At 35.2% G+C, this 20700-nt stretch overlaps 1 protein-coding gene across 4 annotated transcripts in view; it reads left to right on the top strand.

Moving 5' to 3' along the window:
- SMC2 (structural maintenance of chromosomes 2) overlaps positions 1 to 19642 on the top strand; it is a 51476-nt gene extending 31834 nt beyond the window's left edge. For all 4 annotated transcript variants that reach the window (XM_084898920.1, XM_084898919.1, XM_084898917.1 and 1 more), the window contains exons 18-25: positions 166 to 359; positions 1154 to 1297; positions 4353 to 4547; positions 6594 to 6794; positions 10930 to 11046; positions 12985 to 13145; positions 16700 to 16847; positions 17813 to 19642. In XM_084898920.1, the coding sequence (XP_084755046.1) occupies positions 166 to 359; positions 1154 to 1297; positions 4353 to 4547; positions 6594 to 6794; positions 10930 to 11046; positions 12985 to 13145; positions 16700 to 16847; positions 17813 to 17971 (1319 nt within the window). In that variant the 3' untranslated portion in view covers positions 17972 to 19642. The remainder of the gene's footprint in view (positions 1 to 165; positions 360 to 1153; positions 1298 to 4352; positions 4548 to 6593; positions 6795 to 10929; positions 11047 to 12984; positions 13146 to 16699; positions 16848 to 17812) is intronic.
- Positions 19643 to 20700: the final 1058 nt, after the last annotated feature.

The raw sequence follows: 20700 nt of genomic DNA, 5'->3' as shown, positions 1-20700 counted from the left end.
ATAAAGTTGGAATAGTTTTTTATGTTTTTTTTTTTTTAAGTTCTAGTTTCTTAACTTTCCAGACTGTTTTTTTTCTATTAAGAGTTGAATTTGTAAGCCATTATCTATAACTGTTAATAGTTGGAAGTATCTCAATTAGCCACATTTGCCTACTTTATTAAACAGAGGAAAGTGAAGAGACCTTAAAAAACACCAAAGAAATTCAAAAGAAAGCAGAAGAAAAATATGAAGTATTAGAGAATAAAATGAAAAATGCAGAAGCTGAAAGAGAGAAGGAACTGAAGGATGCTCAGAAAAAACTTGATTGTGCCAAAACAAAAGCAGATGCTTCCAGCAAGAAAATGAAAGAAAAACAACAGGTAATAATAACCTTTGTTGAAAGAGAACCAATCTTTTACCATCAACAGAGAGCTGAAGGTGGTAGAGCACCATTGATTGGCCTTATTTTTCAGTATTCTCACAGAATCTAAAAACAAAGCATACTTTTTTAGGAAATACATCTTGTTATGTCATATCAGATTCAGTATTCATTTCTTTTGTTGATCATTTATGTGAATGTGTACTCTGAAAAAATGATGTAGGACAAAGCATGCTGTACTTATGGAATGCCCTTCATTTGTAGGCTGGTGATATTTGATTATATCTTTTGGATTGTACCAAAGCTAGGAATTAAACCTAGATTTTTTTTCTGTCTCCAATGTCTATATTCTGAATCCACTGTTCCATAAAAGTTCACTTTTCTTCATAGTTATTTTTTAAACTCATGCTTTTGTCATTAAATAGCCGCACAAATTATTTTCTAATATAATAATAGGGAAGGCTATATATAATAGGGAAGAAGAAAATCGAGAAACTTTTTTTTACATTGTACTTAACGTATCTGTTATGTAGAATTCAATATTGTTTTTACCTATAGGAATAAAGGAAATAGTCCATGCAAAGTTTCTTGAATTAGTAAAAATGACAGATGTATGTGCAATATTAAGTATAGGAGAGTAAATATTTTCCCTCCCTTCTTCTGATGAAGCACTTTAGATATGTTTTAGGTAGTTAAGTAATTAAGCTGTTGGTTTTACTTGCAAGAGAGTCTTTACTAATTTTGTTGATATGTGGTATTTACTTTTCAGTAGTTAATGCCCTGTGTTTTTTACAGGAAGTTGAAGCGATCACTCTGGAACTGGAAGAGCTCAAGAGAGAGCATGCATCCTGCGAACAACAGCTTGAAGCTGTAAATGAAGCTATCAAATCCTATGAAGGTCAGATTGAAGTAATGGCAGCTGAGGTGGCTAAAAGTAAGGTAAGGTTTACTTACCATATTGAAGAAATGGCAAGTGTTAATCTACTTATAAAACACTGGCTAGAAGCCGTTTAACTTCAGAGGTCTCAATCTCTTCACTCTTAGTCCAGGTTTATTCAGATAACAAAAACACAGTAATTTGAAAGGGCAACTTGTAAATAAAGAAAATTAATAGGAATCTGGAGTGATGTGGGATCACTAAGGGGTTTTGAGAACTCTGAAAATAGGAACCAGCAGATAAGGGAACAGGCATTACCTGTAGGGCTGAAGCAGTGTCCCTATAGATGAAGTAAATCAGAAAATAGCCCCATTCCACTGCAGGGCTGAGAACCAGATCTAGTTGGAGAAGACTTGACTGTAGCCCACTGGTGGTGAGGTTTGGAGAGCCAGGGAAAGCCCTTTGTAGGAAAGTTCTGTGATGCCAGGGGAGACAGGCTGTGAACATGCTGAGAAGCCCCCTCACTGCCATGAAGCTTGTCCTTGAGAAAAGCACACCAGACAGACAGTAAAGCCCCTTCCTTCTACAGTGTCCCCACAGCATCCTTTACTGAGGAGGGAGATGTGAGATAGCAGAAGCGGGCAGTGGATTTGGAGTCAAGGGGGTTTTTTAGGGTATGTCTTTATTAGAGATCGCTCCTCCTTAATATTGGATACCCTCTTGTCCCTTTTTATGTTTCCCACCTTGAATTCTGTTGTTTGATGTTAATTTTCAAAAAGGGGTAGAAATAAGTTATAATTGACATTAGTTTCAGGTGAGGAATACAATGATTAATATTTGTATATATTTCAAAATGATCAAAGTAAGTCTAGTTAACATCTGTCACCAGTTACATTTTTCATGTGATGAGAACTTTTAACTTAGCAACTTTTATGCATTAACTAGTAACCACGCTGTACAGTGCATGCATGTATAATACTTTGATTTTGTGATAAGAAATGAAGTTTTCTGCCATTTCAATACTGTTTTTGTAAATAGTAAATCATTGATTTTCATGTTAACAAAATGTATGTAGCTAGCTTAACAAGGGTTCCATTCATTTACCTCCATTGTGGTAAAAGAATGTTTTTGCCTTGCTTCTACATCTTCCTTTTAACATGACTTAATTATTGTATCATCCTGTGTTTTGAAAAGTAGATCTTTCCTCTTAATTCTGTTGTTGTTTATAAGGGATAGAAATGCTTCTCAGGTATAGTTTTCTATTTATGTCTCCAAAGGAAATTTTAGTTTTTAAAACATCGACTCCTTTGATTTGTTATCTTTTAATCGTATTCCTTCATATTTTCTACTGTCTTTCATGAACAGTTAATAAGATAATCTGATAGACTCCCAAATGACACTTATCAGGAGGAGCAAAGAGTTTTTAAAGACAGTTTTTAAAGAGAAGTGTGAAAATTGGCCCCTCCTTCCTTCACCTAAATAAAGTTAAAGCATGTACCTATTTTTAAAAGTGTCTTTCTCTTTATGGAAAACTATAAAATGGATCACTTGGTTTTTAGAATGTAAAGTCGGAAAGAACAAACTTTAAATTGTTTTTCTTTGATGGTAAGCTGTGTTAAGGACATTCTAGGGAGTTAAACTGCCTAAAACTAATTAGCTTAAAACAAATAACACTAAAATTTTGTTTCTGATCAACCTTAATTGACAGATTTCCTGTTTTTCCCTACCATTATAAAAACGATTATCTAAAAGATTAAGTCAGTCACACCTGCAGTGCAATCTTTAATGGTTAGGTAGTCTTCTTCATAAACATGTTTTTGTCAGGTACAGCATTAGTTAATTCAGCATAAACTTTCTCTGTTTTCCTTTGGTGAATATCACCAGAGTATTTTTTTTTTAGCTTTTTAAAAGATTTTTAAAAAAAGTAAATGTATTTTAAGATCAGTGATTTTCAACCTTTTTCATCTGATGGCACAAATAAATGAATTACTAAAATTCTGTTGCACACCAAAAAGTATGTATATTTTTGCAATCTGACAAAAAAAATGGGTAAAATTTTGATTGATATACAACAGATGACTATTCTGTTGGCGGTTGTCTTTTTTTTTTTTTTTTTTTTTTTAATTTGACAATCTAAGGGGAAAAGGCCAGTGCCCCTGACTAAATAGTCAGGTATTGCTTGTTTTAAAAATACTGTGGGCACACTGGTTTAGATAAGTGCCATGATTTATCCTCCTCCTGCAAAAGCATTTTGGGTGCATTCAGTAACCTGATCATAATGTCAAGTATTCTTTAATGTTCAAAATTACCTTGTTTCCTTATGAGCACACTTAAAAGTTATTACATTCACTTACTTTTAATCATTCATGGAGATGGTTGTCCTATTTGTTTTCCATCACCTAAATACAAGTTGACCTAGGTTTTTTTGTCTGTAGGTATTTGTGTGAGTTAAGATCTAGGGTGAAGCATTGGTGGTAGACTAAATCCCAGGTGTGATGACCAATTTGGAGGTTGGGGGATAGAAGTCAGACCAGGAAGTTTTCCTTTGTGCCACAGATCTAGTTCAAAAAAGTTCCTTTCTCTTCCATTTCCTTGTTTTGCTCCCTGTTCTAGAACCAAACAATGACCTTCCATTGTCACGGGTAAAGGTAATGTATGTGGCTCACATCCACAGAAGGGAAAAGGAACAGATCCCAGACTACCTTACTTCTACCCTTGTTCTTTGCTCCTCCTGATAAACTCCCAAATGACACTTATTAACTACCCAGAATTGCCACTTTTTCAAGAAATCTCACCAGTCAGATTCCAATAGTCTCTTCTACCCCCAATTTACCCCCAATTAATCCTAACTACACTATTCAGCAAAAACTTAGTTGCCTCCAGCATAATCACTACATCTCATCTCCCCACCCACCCCCCTTTTTTTTCCCTAGTAGAAATCCCAGTTTTCTCCTGTATATAAGATTCATTAGTCATTTTAATGGGGATATAATATGTAGAGGATCAGGTGACCATCTGCCTGTAATCACATTGCTATCTTACCCAGAAGGCTGTTAGATGATCTTTTAAAAATATCTCCTATATCGTTGCTATATATCTTCTAATTATTTCTTTCAGGAATCATTAAATAAAGCTCAAGAAGAGATGACCAAGCAAAAGGAAGTGATAACAGCCCAGGACAATGTAATTAAAGCTAAATATGCAGAAGTGGCAAAGCATAAGGAACAAAACAATGAATCTCAGCTCAAAATTAAGGAACTGGACCACAACATTAGCAAACATAAACGGGAAGCTGAAGATGCTGCTGCAAAGGCATGTTTGTGTTCATTATTACCCTTAATCATACTGAGTTATTAAAATATTCCAGTAAACTGCTGGATGCAGAACGACTGTGTAACATAATTTTGAAGCCTTAAAAACTACGTTAACTGCTCAGCGATGGGTATTTGTACCAATCTTCAAGATTTTTTTTTTTTTTACCACATATTTAAGTGGTTTCCCATACAAATGACTGTTTTTTCCTTCCCAATATTCATAGAACTATTACTAATGTATTGGTAGTAATAATATATATTCTTTACCTTATTTCACATTGGATTTAAAGACTCACAGAAATGTAAATACAGGCAACTTTTGAATTTAATTGGCTTCTGGATGACTTTCTAAGGATCAGTATAATCAATTTTTGCACCCTCAGCTGAAATCTGATATTTTACCAAGCAGTTATCTTTTTATATTATCTCAGGTTTGTTTTTTTTTTTTAATGTATTTTAATTGATATCAGAAAGATAGAAACATCAGTAAGAGAGTCATTGGTTGGTTGCCTCCTGCATACCTACAGGGATCGAACCCTGACATCCTAGTTCATAGGTCGACACAACCACTGAACCACCCTGGCTGGGCTATCTCAGGTGGTTTTGTTTGTTTGTTTGTTTTGGTTTTGGTCACTTAGTTTTAAGTATTTTAAGGAAAATACATGCTTTTGGAAAAATCAATTGCTTGGTTAGTGGGCTGCATCCATTAGTCTTAATAATTTACCCATTAAGTTTTCTTACAGTATGTAACAGTTTGGTGCCTTTAAATTTTTGTTAGCATCATAAATCTACAACAGTTTAACTTCAAAAAGATCATAATATACAAAATAGAGCCATATTTAGGTTAGTTTCTTGGTTTTAAAAATAGTTTTTTATAGCCACATTATAATATCCTAATATTTTACTAGTATTGACTACCCATTAGCTTTTTTGGTCATTAAAAACACTAATATTGGTGATTAATAGGGTATTTTATTTATAGTTAAGGTGGTAAAGAAAGGTGCCTGAAAGTGGAACTGCTAAAAGTCAATCAGTGATTTTTTGAAATACATGGTTTATCAAATATTTATTACCAACTAGTATCAGATGCTAGATAAAAGACTGAGCAACATGTACAAAAAATGACTTTAGAAATGATCATTTTTATTTAGAAGCTTAGAGATGAGACCATACTCAGGGAGTTAATAAGGATAAACAAATTGATAAATATTATTCTGCAAGTCAAAATTAACGTTAAACAATTCTAGAAGAAGAAAGTCTTCCTTAAACACTGTACATTTTTTTTATTGGTTATATAAAGGAATTTTTTTGTGTGTGTGCCTGGTCAAAAGAGAGTGATGGAGATGCATTGAATGGTTAGGACAGTTTCTTAGGATATAATTCTGAGAATAATTATTAGGTACCCATCAGGAAGAGGCTTCCATGATTTTACCAAACCTATAACTTAAGTATTGGTATAAGAATTTTAATTTTCATAGATGTGTATTTTTATTTGTTTTTTTAATATGTTTTGATTTCAGAAAGAAAGGGAGAGGGAAAGAGATAGAAACATTGATGAGAGAGAACCATTGATAGGCTGCCCTCCCTGACTGGGAATTGAATTGTGACCTCCTGGTTCAAGTGTCGACACTCAACCACTGATTCACACCAGTTGGGCCACAGGCTGTTTTTTGTTTTGTTTTTTTTGAAACAATGATTGAATTTGGTAAAATCTAAGAAGCTTCATCTGACTTACATTTCATTCCAATGGAAGTACTTTACATATATATTGTAAAAATTTCTGATTTGGCTTTATTATCATGCTTAAGTATTAGGAAATTATTATTTAGCATGTGTACAGATTTTTTAAAAATATAATTTAACTTCTTGGACCTGACTTCCAGGTGAAATTACTTGTACTTACTATAGGTTCACTGTCAACGTAAACCTCATTTTTTTTCAAGTGAGTCGTTGTGGTGTTTTCCTCCAGTTTTATTTAAAAATAGTAAATATTTAAATGTAGTTTTTTAAACAGTGATAGATCTTTCTCTTATAATATGACTAGGTATCCAAAATGTTAAAAGATTATGACTGGATTAATGCAGAGAAACACCTCTTTGGGCTACCCAATAGTGCCTATGATTTCAAAACTAATAACCCAAAAGAAGCTGGTCAGAGACTTCAAAAATTGCAAGAAATGAAGGAAAAACTAGGAAGAAATGTCAACATGAGAGCAATGAATGTACTAACAGAAGCAGAAGAGCGGGTAAGTCATTTTCTTATGGCTGGCCATGTTAGATTACGAATAGCATTGTAGCCTCAATGGCTCTGTATAATCTGAGGTGGTTGTTAGGGTCAAAACTTTTGCCTGATGTCTTTGGTACTTGCTTTTCCCCTGTTTTCATTTTCTCCCTTTTTAGTTCTTTGTTTTCTTATTTTATTCTTTTTTTTTTTTTTTTTTTTTTTTTTTTTAAATATATATTTTATTGATTTTACCCAGAGAGGAATTGAGAGGGAGAGAGAGTTAGAAACGTCGATGAGAGAGAAACATCGACCAGCTGCCTCTTGCACACCCCCCACCGGGGATGTGCCTGCAACCAATGTACATGCCCTTGACCGGAATCGAACCTGGGACCTTTCAGTCCGCAGGCCGACGCTCTACCACTGAGCCAAACCGGTCCCGGCTGTTTTCTTATTTTATTCTTATGTTCTGTTGTACTTTGAATGACTTCTGCTTGCTTTGCCCTTTTGTCATAAATTTGTTCTACTTTCATTCTTAGTATAAATAGAAATACTTTCAAATCATGTTAACGCCTCACATTGCTATCATTTGTTTCATTTACCTTGAGAGGCTAAGAAAAATAATGTATACTGCCTCCTTACCAATCTGCAGTGTGGACTGGAATCATTATATATATAACAATTTTAATCTCTATCCAGTGTTTTCCTAATCTGTAATTCCAGCAGCATTTCCTATTTAATGTTCTCAGTTGCTCAATAATGTTATCCGTTGCCCAGTAATGTTATCCATCTCCCTACTCGGACAAAACATTTATAGTCAGACATGTCACTAGGAAAATCCAGGGGGGGGAGCAATCCCTAATCTTGACTAGCAGTCAGAGATTTTATATTATGCCCTATACCTTCTTTAATTCTGCAAAATTCCGTTTGCATTTGTATGATAGAGTTAATGAGAGCTCTGTAAAGCTGATAGTACTTAGGATGAGCTCAATTACTTTTAAGGAATTTTGCTGTAATGAGTTTAAAAACACAAAACTGTTGACATACAAACTGTTGACATACAAAGAATCTGTATTATGTTAGATACCAAAAGGCTAAGAATGTGCGTGTTGTGATTTCTATAAAATGTTCCTGCTGGTTTTCATTTCTCCATTAAAGCTTTGCAGTGTACTGTGGAAGTATATTGTTAGCCTGAATGTCCACTGCAGAACATCATGAAACATGTTATTAGGTAATAACTGGGTCTAATATTTTTTAAAATTCATTAACTTTCATCTCCTGACCAGAGAGAAAAGCACTATTGGTCAACAGATGGCCTTTTGTTTTGTTGTATTTTGGGTCTGTCTACATAAATTACTTCATGGAATTATGCAAAGAATAAGAAGAAAAGTAATGCTGAAAGTTATATACTTTGGGAAGCTTAAGGTGAACATGTTCTATCTCAAGATACTTGTGAACACTGGTTAAAACACTTTAAAAGTGATGATTTCGATGTGAAAGACAAAGAACATCCAGGTCAACATAAAAAGTTTGAAGACCAACAATTTAAGCATTATTGGATGAAGATGCATGCCAAACTCAGAAACAACTTGCAGAAAGAGTAAACATTGCTTAGCGAACAATTTCCAATCGTTCATAAGCAATGGGAAAGATTTTAAATGAAGGAAAATGGGTGCCCCATCAACTGAACGAAAGACAAATGGAAAACCAGAAAGTTATCAGTAAAATGTTGCTTCAACGAATGGCAGGAAAAAACGTTTTTTTGCATTGAATTGTGACTGGCAATGAAAAGTGGATTTCTTTTGAGAATCCCAAATGCACAAAATCACGGGTTGATCCAGGTCAACCATCAACATCGACTGCAAGGCCAAATTGATTTGGAAAGAAGACAATGCTCTGTGTTTGGTGGGATCAGGAAGGTGTGGTGTATTATGAGCTTCTAAAACAAGGTGAAATTGTTAATACTGATCGCTACTGACAACAGATAATAAATTTGAACCACGCTTTGATTGTAAAATGAACAGAATGTGCCAGAAGACATGCAAAGTAATTTTGCTTTATGATGATGCACCATCACACACTTCAGAACCAGTTAAAACACATTAAAATATCTTGCCTAGGAAGTATTGGGTCGGCAACTAGGTAATTGCGGGTTTCACACATATATGGCTTCAGTTGAATTTTTAGGCTTGCAGACGTAGTACAAATGTAAAACACATTTTGTTATTTGATAGTTGGCTATTCAGCTGTTAATCAGTAAAAAAAGTTTTTTGATCTGTTTTGTAGTTTTCGTTTGGCGTTTGTTGTAAAATGGAAAATCAAAAGGAACATTTTCGTCATATTTTGCTTTTTTATTTCCGCAAAGGGAAAAACGCATCGCAAGCTCATAAAAAGTTATGGCTGTTTATGGTGACGAAGCCTTAAAAGAACGGCAGTGTCAAAATTGGTTTGCCAAATTTCGTTCTGGTGATTTTTCACTCAAAGATGAAAAACGCTCTGGTCGTCCAGTTGAAGTTGATGACGCCCTAATCAAAGCAATAATCAATTCGGACTGTCACAGTACAACACGTGAGATTGCAGAGAAGCTTCATGTATCACATACATGCATTGAAAATCACTTAAAACAACTTGGCTATGTTCAAAAACTCGATACATGGGTTCCTCACAAACTGAAAGAATCACAGTTAACGCAACGCATTAGCAGCTGCGATTTGCTAAAGAAACATAATGAAAATGATACATTTTTAAAACGACTGATAACTGGCGATGTAAAATGGGTTGTTTACAACAATATCAAGCGGAAAAGATTGTGGAGCAGGCCAGGTGAACCAACTCAAACAACATCCAAAGCTGATATTCATCAAAAGAAGGTTTTGTTATCAGTTTGGTGGGATTACAAAGGAATTGTCTACTTTGAACTCTTACCACCCAACCGAACGATCAATTCTGATGTCTACATTGAACAACTAATGAAATTAAACAATGCAGTTGAAGAAAAGCGGCCCGAATTGACAAATCGAAAAGGTGTTGTATTCCATCATGACAATGCAAGGCCACACACATCTTTGGTCACTCGGCAAAAATTAATGGAGCTTGGTTGGGATGTTTTGCCACATGCACCATATAGTCCTGATCTTGCACCATCTGATTACTTTTTGTTTCGATCTTTACAAAACTTCTTGAATGGTAAAAATTTCAATAATGATGATGATGTCAAATCGTACCTGATTCAGTTTTTTGCTAATAAAAACCAGAAGTTTTTTGAACGTGGGATTATGATGCTGCCTCAAAGATGATCAATAGTCATTGATCAAAATGGGCAATACATTACAGAATAAAGTTATTTAGTTCCATGAAAAAATTGTCTTTGATTTTCTTTAAAAAATCCGCAATTACTTAGTTGCCGACCCAATATTAACCCACCCACTGTATTCACCAGACCTTGCTCCTTCAGATTACCCCTTGTTCTGATCCATGGCACATGCATTTTCTGAGCAGCACTTCAAAACATATAAAGTGGAAAACTGGGTCTCTGAATGGATTCTTCAAAACAAGAAAAGTTCTATTGGGACAGTATCCACAAATTACCTGAAAGATGGGGAAATGTGCAGCTAGTGATGGTACTAAATTGTTTTCTTTGATTACAAAGTCTGCATTATTAACCAGCACACCTGGTGTATGTTCAAGGACCTGAAGAAAGAACATATATGGCGACGGCCTGAGGAAGAGTGTGATGTCAAAAAGAGATCAGTAAAGGCCAGATTAGTATTTGTATATCATGGTGAAGAAGTGAAATTTAGTGTCACTGCTGAGACTAACCTTAAAGCATGCAGGGCTACTTTTGAGTTGACATATGACACACTTTTCTTTGTGTTTTGGCTTCTAGAATATTAGAAAGGGAATATTATTGGCTTCTAGAATATTAGAAAGGGAATATTAGTGGAGTCCAAATATTTTGGGTCCTTGTCCTATAAATTCTCATCTAGGTGATATAATTTAATTATAAGAAAAGTAAATATAACTATTAATACAGTATATATATTTTTGGTAAATAAGAATTACATAATATAATGTATTGAAAATAATGAAAGCTCTTTATTCCTGACTGAATTCTATAATATAAGGTTTTATGTTTTTCCACAATATTTTTATCTTACTAGTATAATGACCTGATGAAGAAGAAGAGAATTGTAGAAAATGACAAATCCAAAATACTTGCAACTATAGAGGACCTTGACCAGAAGAAAAACCAAGCCCTGAACATTGCTTGGCAAAAGGTATCTGAATCAAAAATAGTATCATTTATTCTTTGTGAGGCAAAGATGAAGAATATTGGCAATAGGTTATACTCTTAAGTTCAATTGGAAATGCTGGCTTGTGTTTGAAGGAGGTATAGCTCATACTAAATTATAACCTCATAGACCTCAGGCATTTTGTCCTTTAGGACTTGACTACCAATTTGCAAAGGTAAGTGTGTGTCACCCCATCATACTCTTAGTCTACTTCTCTGGTTCCTAGGTTATAGTCTACTTCTCTGGTTCCTAGGTTATAGTAAAATCCTAATTCTTTAGATATTTGTCCTCTTTCCTTCCCATGAGATCACAGGCTATTTGGAAGAAACCTCAGATACTGCCCACTCACCCTCTGCTTGAAATCGGAAGCAGTATTATTTTCACATCGGGAATCTGTTGGAAAGCTCTCCCCGGAGCTCCTTCAGTTCTACCCTCATGGTTCTTGCCCACACTCATAGAGTGTTTCTATAGTAAAATTTGCACATTGCTTACCACTTAAAAATTAATAAGTATTAGTTAACACATCTTAAAAGAATGTTAATTTTAAATGATTACTTTAAAACAAATGTTAATTTTAAATGATTACTTTAAAACAATTCCATAACTTTGGCAGTTAGTATCCCTACTTAATACATGAAGAAACCAAAGCTTATAAAGATGAACTAGCCTACAAAGATCATATATCCAAAAGGTAAAAAAAACTGAAAGATGGGGATGAAATCCCCAAGTTAAAACTGCCTTTTATTCCTAACTACTATCACCCATGTTCTTTAAGAACAGGGCAGTAAACAAGGAAGTTTGATATTCTCTTTTACTGGACTCTTAATTTAAAAATCCCAATTACCATATTTGTTTTATGACAACTTTGGAAGATTTAAGGATTTTCATTTATTTCCACTCTCCTGTAGATTATTATTTAGCATGTGTACAGTTGCTCTTAAAATATGCATTCTTAGTAAATCTACATTCAGGAGCACTACTGTGTCTAAGATTTCCTTATTACTAAAAATACTCATGAGAAATATATTTGCCTTTATTTGAATTTGGAGATTTCCTTAGAGAACCTGGGTGTCAAGACCATGTGTGTGTGTGTGTGTGTGTGTGTGTGTGTGTGTGAGTGAGTGTATACACCCTCAAATTTGTCTGAACTCTCTAAGGTTATTAGTCATGTCTTTGAGAACAGATGGCCAAATTCTCAAATCATTAAGTGTGTATGCACAAAAATTATCCAATTATAAGCTACCCTATTGGCCCTAAATCTCTGTAATCTCCTACTGTGCCTTGATGAAGATAGGCCAAACAGCTTCTTTAGCCTCTTTGTCTTGAATTTGAAGACTATTCCTATTTCTTGCCACCTCAACTTCACTAGCTATGAGAAAAAGCATAGAAAGAACCATTCAACACTTTGAGCAGATCTGGTGGTTTGATTTCATGCCTCTTTTTCAGGTTAGCTGATAACCACAGGCCCATCTTACCATACATTCAACAGAAAACAAGGTTTATAAGAGAATATTTTGTGGCAAAAAGAGTTAGTTTTATTTTTGCTTCTCTAACCACGAGTTGAATCTATGTTGTACAGTCATGTGTCTCAGGATTCCTGTATGATAGCCCACAAAACTACCAGAACTTCAGGGTCGAGTTGAAGGTCCCTCTGGAAGTTAGAACAGGGTTCAATAAACTATTTCTGTAAAGGGACATACACTTTTTGTATGTGTGTGAGCCAAATAGTCTCTGTTGCAACTAATTAACTCCATTGTTTTAGTGCTTGCAGACAGAAAATACGTAATTGAATGGATATTGCTAGATTTGTCACATGTGTCATATTTTGCTAACTCTAATAAGAGTAATAAACAATAGAATGCATTGTTGGGTTGCAAATACACCTGTCAACATTGATATTTTAATCTTTTTCCCTCTCCCCAGGTGAACAAGGATTTTGGGTCTATATTTTCTACTCTTTTGCCTGGTGCTAATGCTATGCTTGCACCACCAGAGGGGCAAACTGTGTTGGATGGTCTGGAGTTCAAGGTTGCCTTAGGAAATACGTGGAAAGAAAATTTAACTGAACTTAGTGGTGGTCAGAGGTGAGTAATCCCTTAGGTACATTATAATTACTAATTACTAATTACTCTTATTATTACCCATCATCTCATTGCCTACCACTTTTATATTTCTCTTTTCTTTTTTTTTTTTTTTAAATATATTTTATTGATTTTTTACAGAGAGGAAGGGAGAGAGATAGAGAGCTAGAAATGTCGATGAGAAACATCGACCAGCTGCCTCTTGCACACCCCCCACTGGGGATGTGCCCGCAACTAACATACATGCCCTTGACCGGAATCGAACCCAGGACCTTTCAGTCCGCAGACTGATGCTCTACCACTGAGCCAAACCGGTTTCGGCATGCCTACCACTTTTATTTCAGTTTGCATCTTTAACTCTCTTTGCGTATAGAATTTAAGGAGCCTGTTACGTAAGACTATCTGCCTGCCGCGAGTTAGACATGCTTGTACTACACATTTTAGATAAAACATTTTATTAAAATGGTAGGCAAAAATGTAAGAATAATCAACTAGATAAAATAGATGAAAAACAATTATTTTTAGATGAGTAGTCCAGGAGTATGTGCCTGAGAGAAAGGAAATGAAAGTCCTGTTTTCCACCTTAAAAGCCCCAACCTTTACCTCAGCTTTCTTCCTGGGAGCAATTCTGGAATGCCGCAGTGAGAAATTCCCACAAAGCCCAGTAGTCTCACTAAATGCAGTAACAAGGATTAGAATTAAGTCTATATTATCTCTGAAGTGAAGGCTATTATTGATGCACCTTAGCAAAGTTCATTGCAGGCCTTGAGGAATAAAGCTGATCTGCATGTAACTTAAGTGACTCTCAGAACAAGGGCCAACATTCTTTATTAGCACCACGCTCTAACCTACTGAGTTAACTGGCCACAAGCTCCAGCATTCTTTAAAGACAACAAAAGTGAGACTCTGAACAACGTAACAGTGTGCAGCATATAATAAAAATTTTTGGGTAGATATTAAAAAAAAAATGTGATTCATACCCTAAGCAGTGGTTGGCAAACTCATTAGTCAACAGCCGCAGTTTGCCGACCACTGCCCTAGAGAAAAATCAGTCATTGGAAACAGACCTGGAAATGATAGTCAATAAAACTAGCAGATTAGGAAGGTAAATAGATACCATTTCCAAAAATTATTAAAAAAAAAAAAAAAAAAAAAAAGAATGTCATGAGAGAAATGTAAACTAAGAATTTGAGCCCAGTAGAACTATACAGGTTAAGGATGTTCTGAGGTGAAAGGAAAATGGTAGTGGATAGACAGTGAGACCTTCAGGAAAGTCTCCCAGCCTTTCTTGGTGATTCAGACAATCAGTGTACCAAGAGAAATTGAAAGTCATATGGCCTGACTCCTTACCTGTGGAGAACCAAGTTATTAAAACTCCCTAAGCTGAAACCATTTTGGTTCAATGGATAGAGGGTCAGCCTACGGACTGAAAGGTCCCAGGTTCGAATCCAGTCAGGGGCATGTACCTGGGTTGCGCCACATCCCCAGTTTGGGGTGTGCAGGAGGCAGCTGATCAATGTTTCTCTCTCATGGATGTTTCTAACTCTCTCCCTTCCTCTCTTTAAAAAAGAAAATAAAACTCCGTAAGACAAAATTGTGATTGTTTACATAATTGAAGATGGTTATTAATATTTCTTTTGGAAGAGGTACAGTACATAGTTCTTGAATTATTCTCACATGCCCCATAATGCCATGTTACTCTTTTGTACATGGAAAATACTAAGACCCGATCCGTTAATTTCCTTATGAAATCCTTTGTCATTTTATTAAAATAGCAATCCATTCTCTATTTTTCATTATTGATAAAATTAATTTTTTTTTTTTTTTTATTGCCTGTCAACCAAAATTGAATTTCACAGTTTGGAAAAACATTTAGATGACTAGTACCTAAAGTCCTTGAAAATATTTTGAGGAAAATATAAAATGAATGTTTAAATTATTTGTAACTATACCACTATTCAGCAAAGTAGTTTAACTCTTGGTGTGTGTGTTTTCCCTCTTCCTGAATGAGTAAGTTTAAAACTCAATGCCTTAAAATTTGGCACAGAGGAACCAAATGGAAAATAATTTTAGGTTGTTGGAGTGACCTCAACTACCTGCTATAGAGGCACATTTAACTCTGTTACTTGTTTATTGTATCATTTCATTCATTTTCTTTGCTAGACATTTTGGTTTCACCTCCTGGACCCCCCTCTGCTTGTGCACACTTTCCCCTCACCCCCACTTGTTTCTTAATAAATACCTATTGGAATACAGTAAGCAAGAAAGTGACAATTCATTCAAGTGCTGCATATAGAGGATATTTGATATAGAAAAAGTGTTACACATTCTCTTGTAATTTTCTAATGTTAAATAATTACATTTTGTATTAAAAATACAAATTATTACAGTTCTTTATACCAGATTAGAATGAAAATAGCTACCAGTTAAAGGGAGTTAGCTAGAAGAGAACTTTAAAAGAAGCTGCAGAATCTTAAGAGTGGGGGTCACAACAAATTTTAAATAGATTATATATATACTAATGGTCTGGTGCATGAAATTCATGCATGGGGGGAGGGAGGGAGTGTCCCTCAGCCCAGCCTGCACCCTGTCCAGTCTGGTGTCCCTTGGAGAATGTCCAACTGCCAGATTGGACTTACCCAAACCGGCAGTCAGACATCCCTCTCGCAGACTGGGACAGCTGGCCCCTAACCACTCTGCCTGCCAGCCTGCTTGCCCCCAACTACCCCCCTACCGCTGACCTGCTTGCCCCCAACTGCTCTCTCTTCCTGGCCTTATCACCCCTAGCCGCCTCTGCTTCAGCCCTGCCACCATGGCTTTGTCCAGAAGGTCTCCCAATCTAATTAGCATATTACCTTTTTATTAGTATAGATGAAGAGATTTACTACAAGGAATTGGCTCATTATTGTGGAGGCTGAGAAGAGACTCAAGAAAGCCAATAGTATTTCAGTCTGAGTGTGAAGACCTGAGAATCAGGAGCACCCAGGGCAGAGATATTCATGTCCCAACTCAAGTTGGGAGGGAGGGAAGAATTCTTTCCTCTACCTTTACTATTCAGGCCCTCAGCGGACTGACTGCTGTCCACCCACATTATGGTGGGCAGACTGCTTTACTGAGTTCCTATTCAAATGCTAATTTCATCCAGAAATAATGTTTAGCCAGACATCTGGGCATCCTGTGATTCAATCAAGTTGACAGAATTAACCATCCCATAAGGATTGCTTAACCCTCTGGCACTATGAAGTATTTAGAGTAATGGGCCACAATCTATTCAACTTACTCAAATAGTGCCAATAAAAAAATGGAGAGTTTATGTATGCACATGGATGCATATATAGTAAAAGTTTGAAAGAGGGCACCTGAACTAGTTACACTATTACCAAGACAGTAGCTGTTACTTAACAGGTGTATATAGCCCTCACTCATTTGCCGCCTATGCATTTATCTCTTAGCTAAATCTGTATTTTTCATAATAACATCAGAGCAGATTTGCTTCAGTTCTTTGGTAAAAAGTGGTAAAAATCAAGTTTTGACAGCTTTCTGTACACTTTTCTTAGGTCTTTGGTGGCTTTGTCATTAATATTGTCCATGCTCCTCTTCAAACCTGCTCCAATTTACATCCTGGATGAGGTCGATGCAGCCTTGGATCTTTCTCACACCCAGAACATTGGACAGATGCTGCGTACTCATTTCACACATTCTCAGGTAAGAACCAGACAGAAAGTCTTCATTTCAAAAGCATAAAGTCTTAATATTAGTATTTGTTTTTCTAAAACTGTTCTTTAGTAGTGGTCACCATTAATAAGATATTTAAGATTGAGGAATACTAAAGCATTGTATATTACTTTAAATATTTATTAATATTCAAATGGGTTTAGAATGAAAGAGTTTGGTCTCCTATTAAAGAAAAAGCCAGACATTACAATTGTTGTATTGTAGCATGAAGGAGAATCTAATATGTTCCTAGTTAGGAATTTAGGGTTAAATGCAATCATTTTTCTAGATAGTTGCCAAAGATGCAGTCAGAACAAGCATGTTTCAGAGATGTATACCTACGTATCAGAACATCATGTGGCACTTGGTAGGGTACTCTTCATTCTCCTGGCTAGAAAGTAGAGGCAGCCCCTTTAAGTTAAGAACCGTTTGTGTTGAACTGGGGCTAACACATATGGTTTATAGATCATGCATTATACAGCTCAGGTCTTCACTTAGTGGTTATCATAGACTATTGTTATGGCAGCTCTTTGCGGACAACAGTGAATTGGTACCTATTAATTATACAAATACAAATGTTCCATTTGAGCTAGTAGGAACTTCAAACCTTGACATTATTCAATGTCCCAGGGAAAAATATTTCACTAGAGCATTTAGAGCTAACAGTAAAATAGTTTGTCAGCTACAGATAACCAACAAGCTGTCAAGCAGCAGGAAATATAAACCTGGATAATGAAGTCATCAAGGTAAAATTAAGAAGACTCTTAAAACGAATATGAAAAGCTACAATATACTTAGATGTCTAATATTATAATTGGTTGTTACCTACATTTGAGGGTATGAGTTTAAACAATCAAACTACCTCCAAATAATTCTTTAACCTCATTAGGTTTAAAATGTGAACTTAAGATTTTAATAAAAATTATCTCTTATGTTTTTCCCCCATTTCTCGTAAGTTCATTGTGGTGTCTCTAAAGGAAGGTATGTTCAACAATGCAAACGTCCTTTTCAAAACCAAGTTTGTGGATGGTGTTTCTACAGTAGCCAGATTTACTCAATGTCAGAATGGAAAGGTCCCAAAGGAAACCAAGGCCAAGGCCAAAGGACCCAAGTGATCACACATGGAAGCGAAAAGGATGAATTGATTCCTTCACCTTGACCTGCCTTTTTAAACAGACTTTTTAAGAACCTGGGATTTATCTCTTTTGTTTATATAAAGATATAATGTTATTTTATTTTGTTACTTGATCCATATTTTCTCTTCCCTTATATAATCACTTATAAGTGAACATGATTCCTCTTTTCTTAATTAGTTTAACTATGGTCCAATTACTGTGATTGTGATTATATGCATGTCATCAATTATTTTTCTTACACAAGTCCTGTAGATTAGGGAGCCTGAGATACCTGTTTGGGGGAAATTCTGTTTGTAAAAGCAAAAATACAAAGAAACAGGTAACATTAGATTATGGAATAAATATCGCTGATAATCAGCTTTTAGTTTAATTCCTAAGATAAAATTAATGTGTTTTCTATTGATAATATCTATTGATAATAAAGTTACTAGGTAAGGAAGAATTAAAGAGCAAGGAGCTGGACCAACAACGGGAACATGGAGCAAGGTGTTAGGCACATTCTGACCAATTTGTGGTTATTCCCTGAGAGAATAATGCTAGATCCCTGATTCAGACTCAAATGACAGAAATCAAGACCTATTTCCCATTTTGTGATGTTTGAATATCATGTTTGTAGATGCTCAGTAATTGATCTGTACATGCATAATTTTAAAAAAAATCTTTATAAATATTTCAGTAGAAATTTAGGAGAAAGGTATATTGCATACTGCTCTCTGGTGCAAGTTTATCTGAAGTCTCCCAATATTTCTGTCAGCCTTTTCATAATCTAGTCAATAACAAGCTATTGGTGGATGTGAATGTAGAAGCCAACTGACCAAATGAAATTTGACTTTTTCTTCAGTCTAATATATTTGTAAGTAAATTAGATCATCCGTTTAACCAAAAGAACTCAAAATTTGATTGTTTCTTAGTGTCTTCTACTCTCCAGTTCAAAAGGATGGTGTTTAAGAACTCAAAAGATTGTCCTGACAAACAACCTAAGTTAGTGTCTCTAGGTAAATATCCCCAGTGTCTCCAAACTCTGAATCTTAAAAAGCTCTGACATGATCTCCTTTGATCTTGGGTATTTATTTTGATCCCACACCCTTCATATTTCAGTTCTAATTCCTTTGTTTTTTTCCTTTCCCTAATATATGCTCATCCTTATTGGCTATGGGTTTAATATTTTTCATCATTTTTCATCATTTTTATGCATATGTGAGCATGTCAGATAGCACACAAGTAACTGATATTATGGGATACCTTGGAAAGGATTGAATCTGGAGTTAGTCCTGACTGCTGTGGCAGGCGAGGGGAGTAAATGCTGTTACAGGAAGCCCACTATCACATAGAACAGACATAAGAAAATTATTTCCTCCCAAATGCATTGCAAATTGTTTGCCAAAACAGTTTACACTGTCACAGTATAGTATACCTGTTGGCCACAGCCTAGTCAGCAAGGCTGTTAATTTTAATACTTGTGACTTACTAGTTATAAAATGGCACTTCATTGTTATTTAACTAGTATTGTGTAAATAACCTGTGTGGAGTATTTTTGCCATATGTACTAATTTTCTGTCCTTTGCTACAAATTATCTTTGTTTACTTTCCTAATTTTTGTCATATTGCTCTATGATGAAAATCCTCAAACATTAAATTTTTGTGAGTAATGTTTTTATTCTTTGATTAGAGGGAGGACAGTAAGTGGAATGGGGACATTATTTCACACATCCGCAATTATATGAGTAATGTTTATTGAGCTCTATCCACATTAGACACTATTCTCACATGCACATATTTTCATTTTTAACCTATTAATGGCCCAGTGAGGTAGTACTGTGTCAGGATCATAACTGAGGAAACTGAATTGAGCAGAGTTAGACTTGCCCACCGTGATACACAGTTCAGCGGCAGAACCAAGATACAGATGTTAGCAGTTGGTCTCCAGAACCTATGAGGTACTACTGCCTGACAGCTTGAACATTTGTGTTTGTACCTAACCCATTTAAGAGGTACCTACATGAGCAGGATACACAACATGTGAATTAGCTACAGGAAGAATCTCAAAATGTTTGAAGACTTTTTTTTTTTTTTTAGTTTTAGCATTTCAAGTACACTAACAAGTGTAAAAAACAGACTTGAGAATCCCTCTTCCAATGGTGGGGTTTCCTGTCATGTCAGCTTCAGTCGGCAGTTTTATTTCTTTTTTATCATGTAACTTCTTTATAGCCTGTTACTATTATGAATTAGCTTGCTTAATTTCTTACTATTAAACCAGCCTTGTGTCCCTGGAATAATTAATCCCCACGTGCTTCTATTGTATAGTTCTTTTTATGTATTGTTGGATTCAATTTGCTCATAATTTGGTCATGACACTTCTATGTTTCCATGAGTGGCATCGGTCTGTAGGCTTTTTTTTTTTTTTGCTTTTTCTTTTCTTCTTTCAGCCTTTGTTTAGTTCCAGGGTAATGAATTGTGAAATGTTTTTTAATTTTTTGGAGTGTATTTAACTTTCCATTATAATGGGAGTTTTCCAGGTAGTTTTTTCTTAACTGATGGTTAGTTTAATTTTGTTATGGTCAGGGTATATCATTTTAAGTTTTTTAAAAAATCAGAAAGAAAATGATAGATTTAAATGCTTCTCTTAGAAAACAAAGAGGTACAAATTCAAAGGTTCTATTTTACGCTATATCTTTAAGATATGTTAGAACAAAGTAAACCCAAATTAA

This window comes from Pipistrellus hanaki, assembly GCF_964339955.1.
Source record: "Pipistrellus hanaki genome assembly, chromosome: 11".
In the NCBI taxonomy this organism is placed as follows: Eukaryota; Metazoa; Chordata; class Mammalia; order Chiroptera; family Vespertilionidae; genus Pipistrellus; species Pipistrellus hanaki.
Note: the sequence above shows the minus strand (reverse complement) of the source record. Positions and strands in the feature narration are given on the sequence as shown.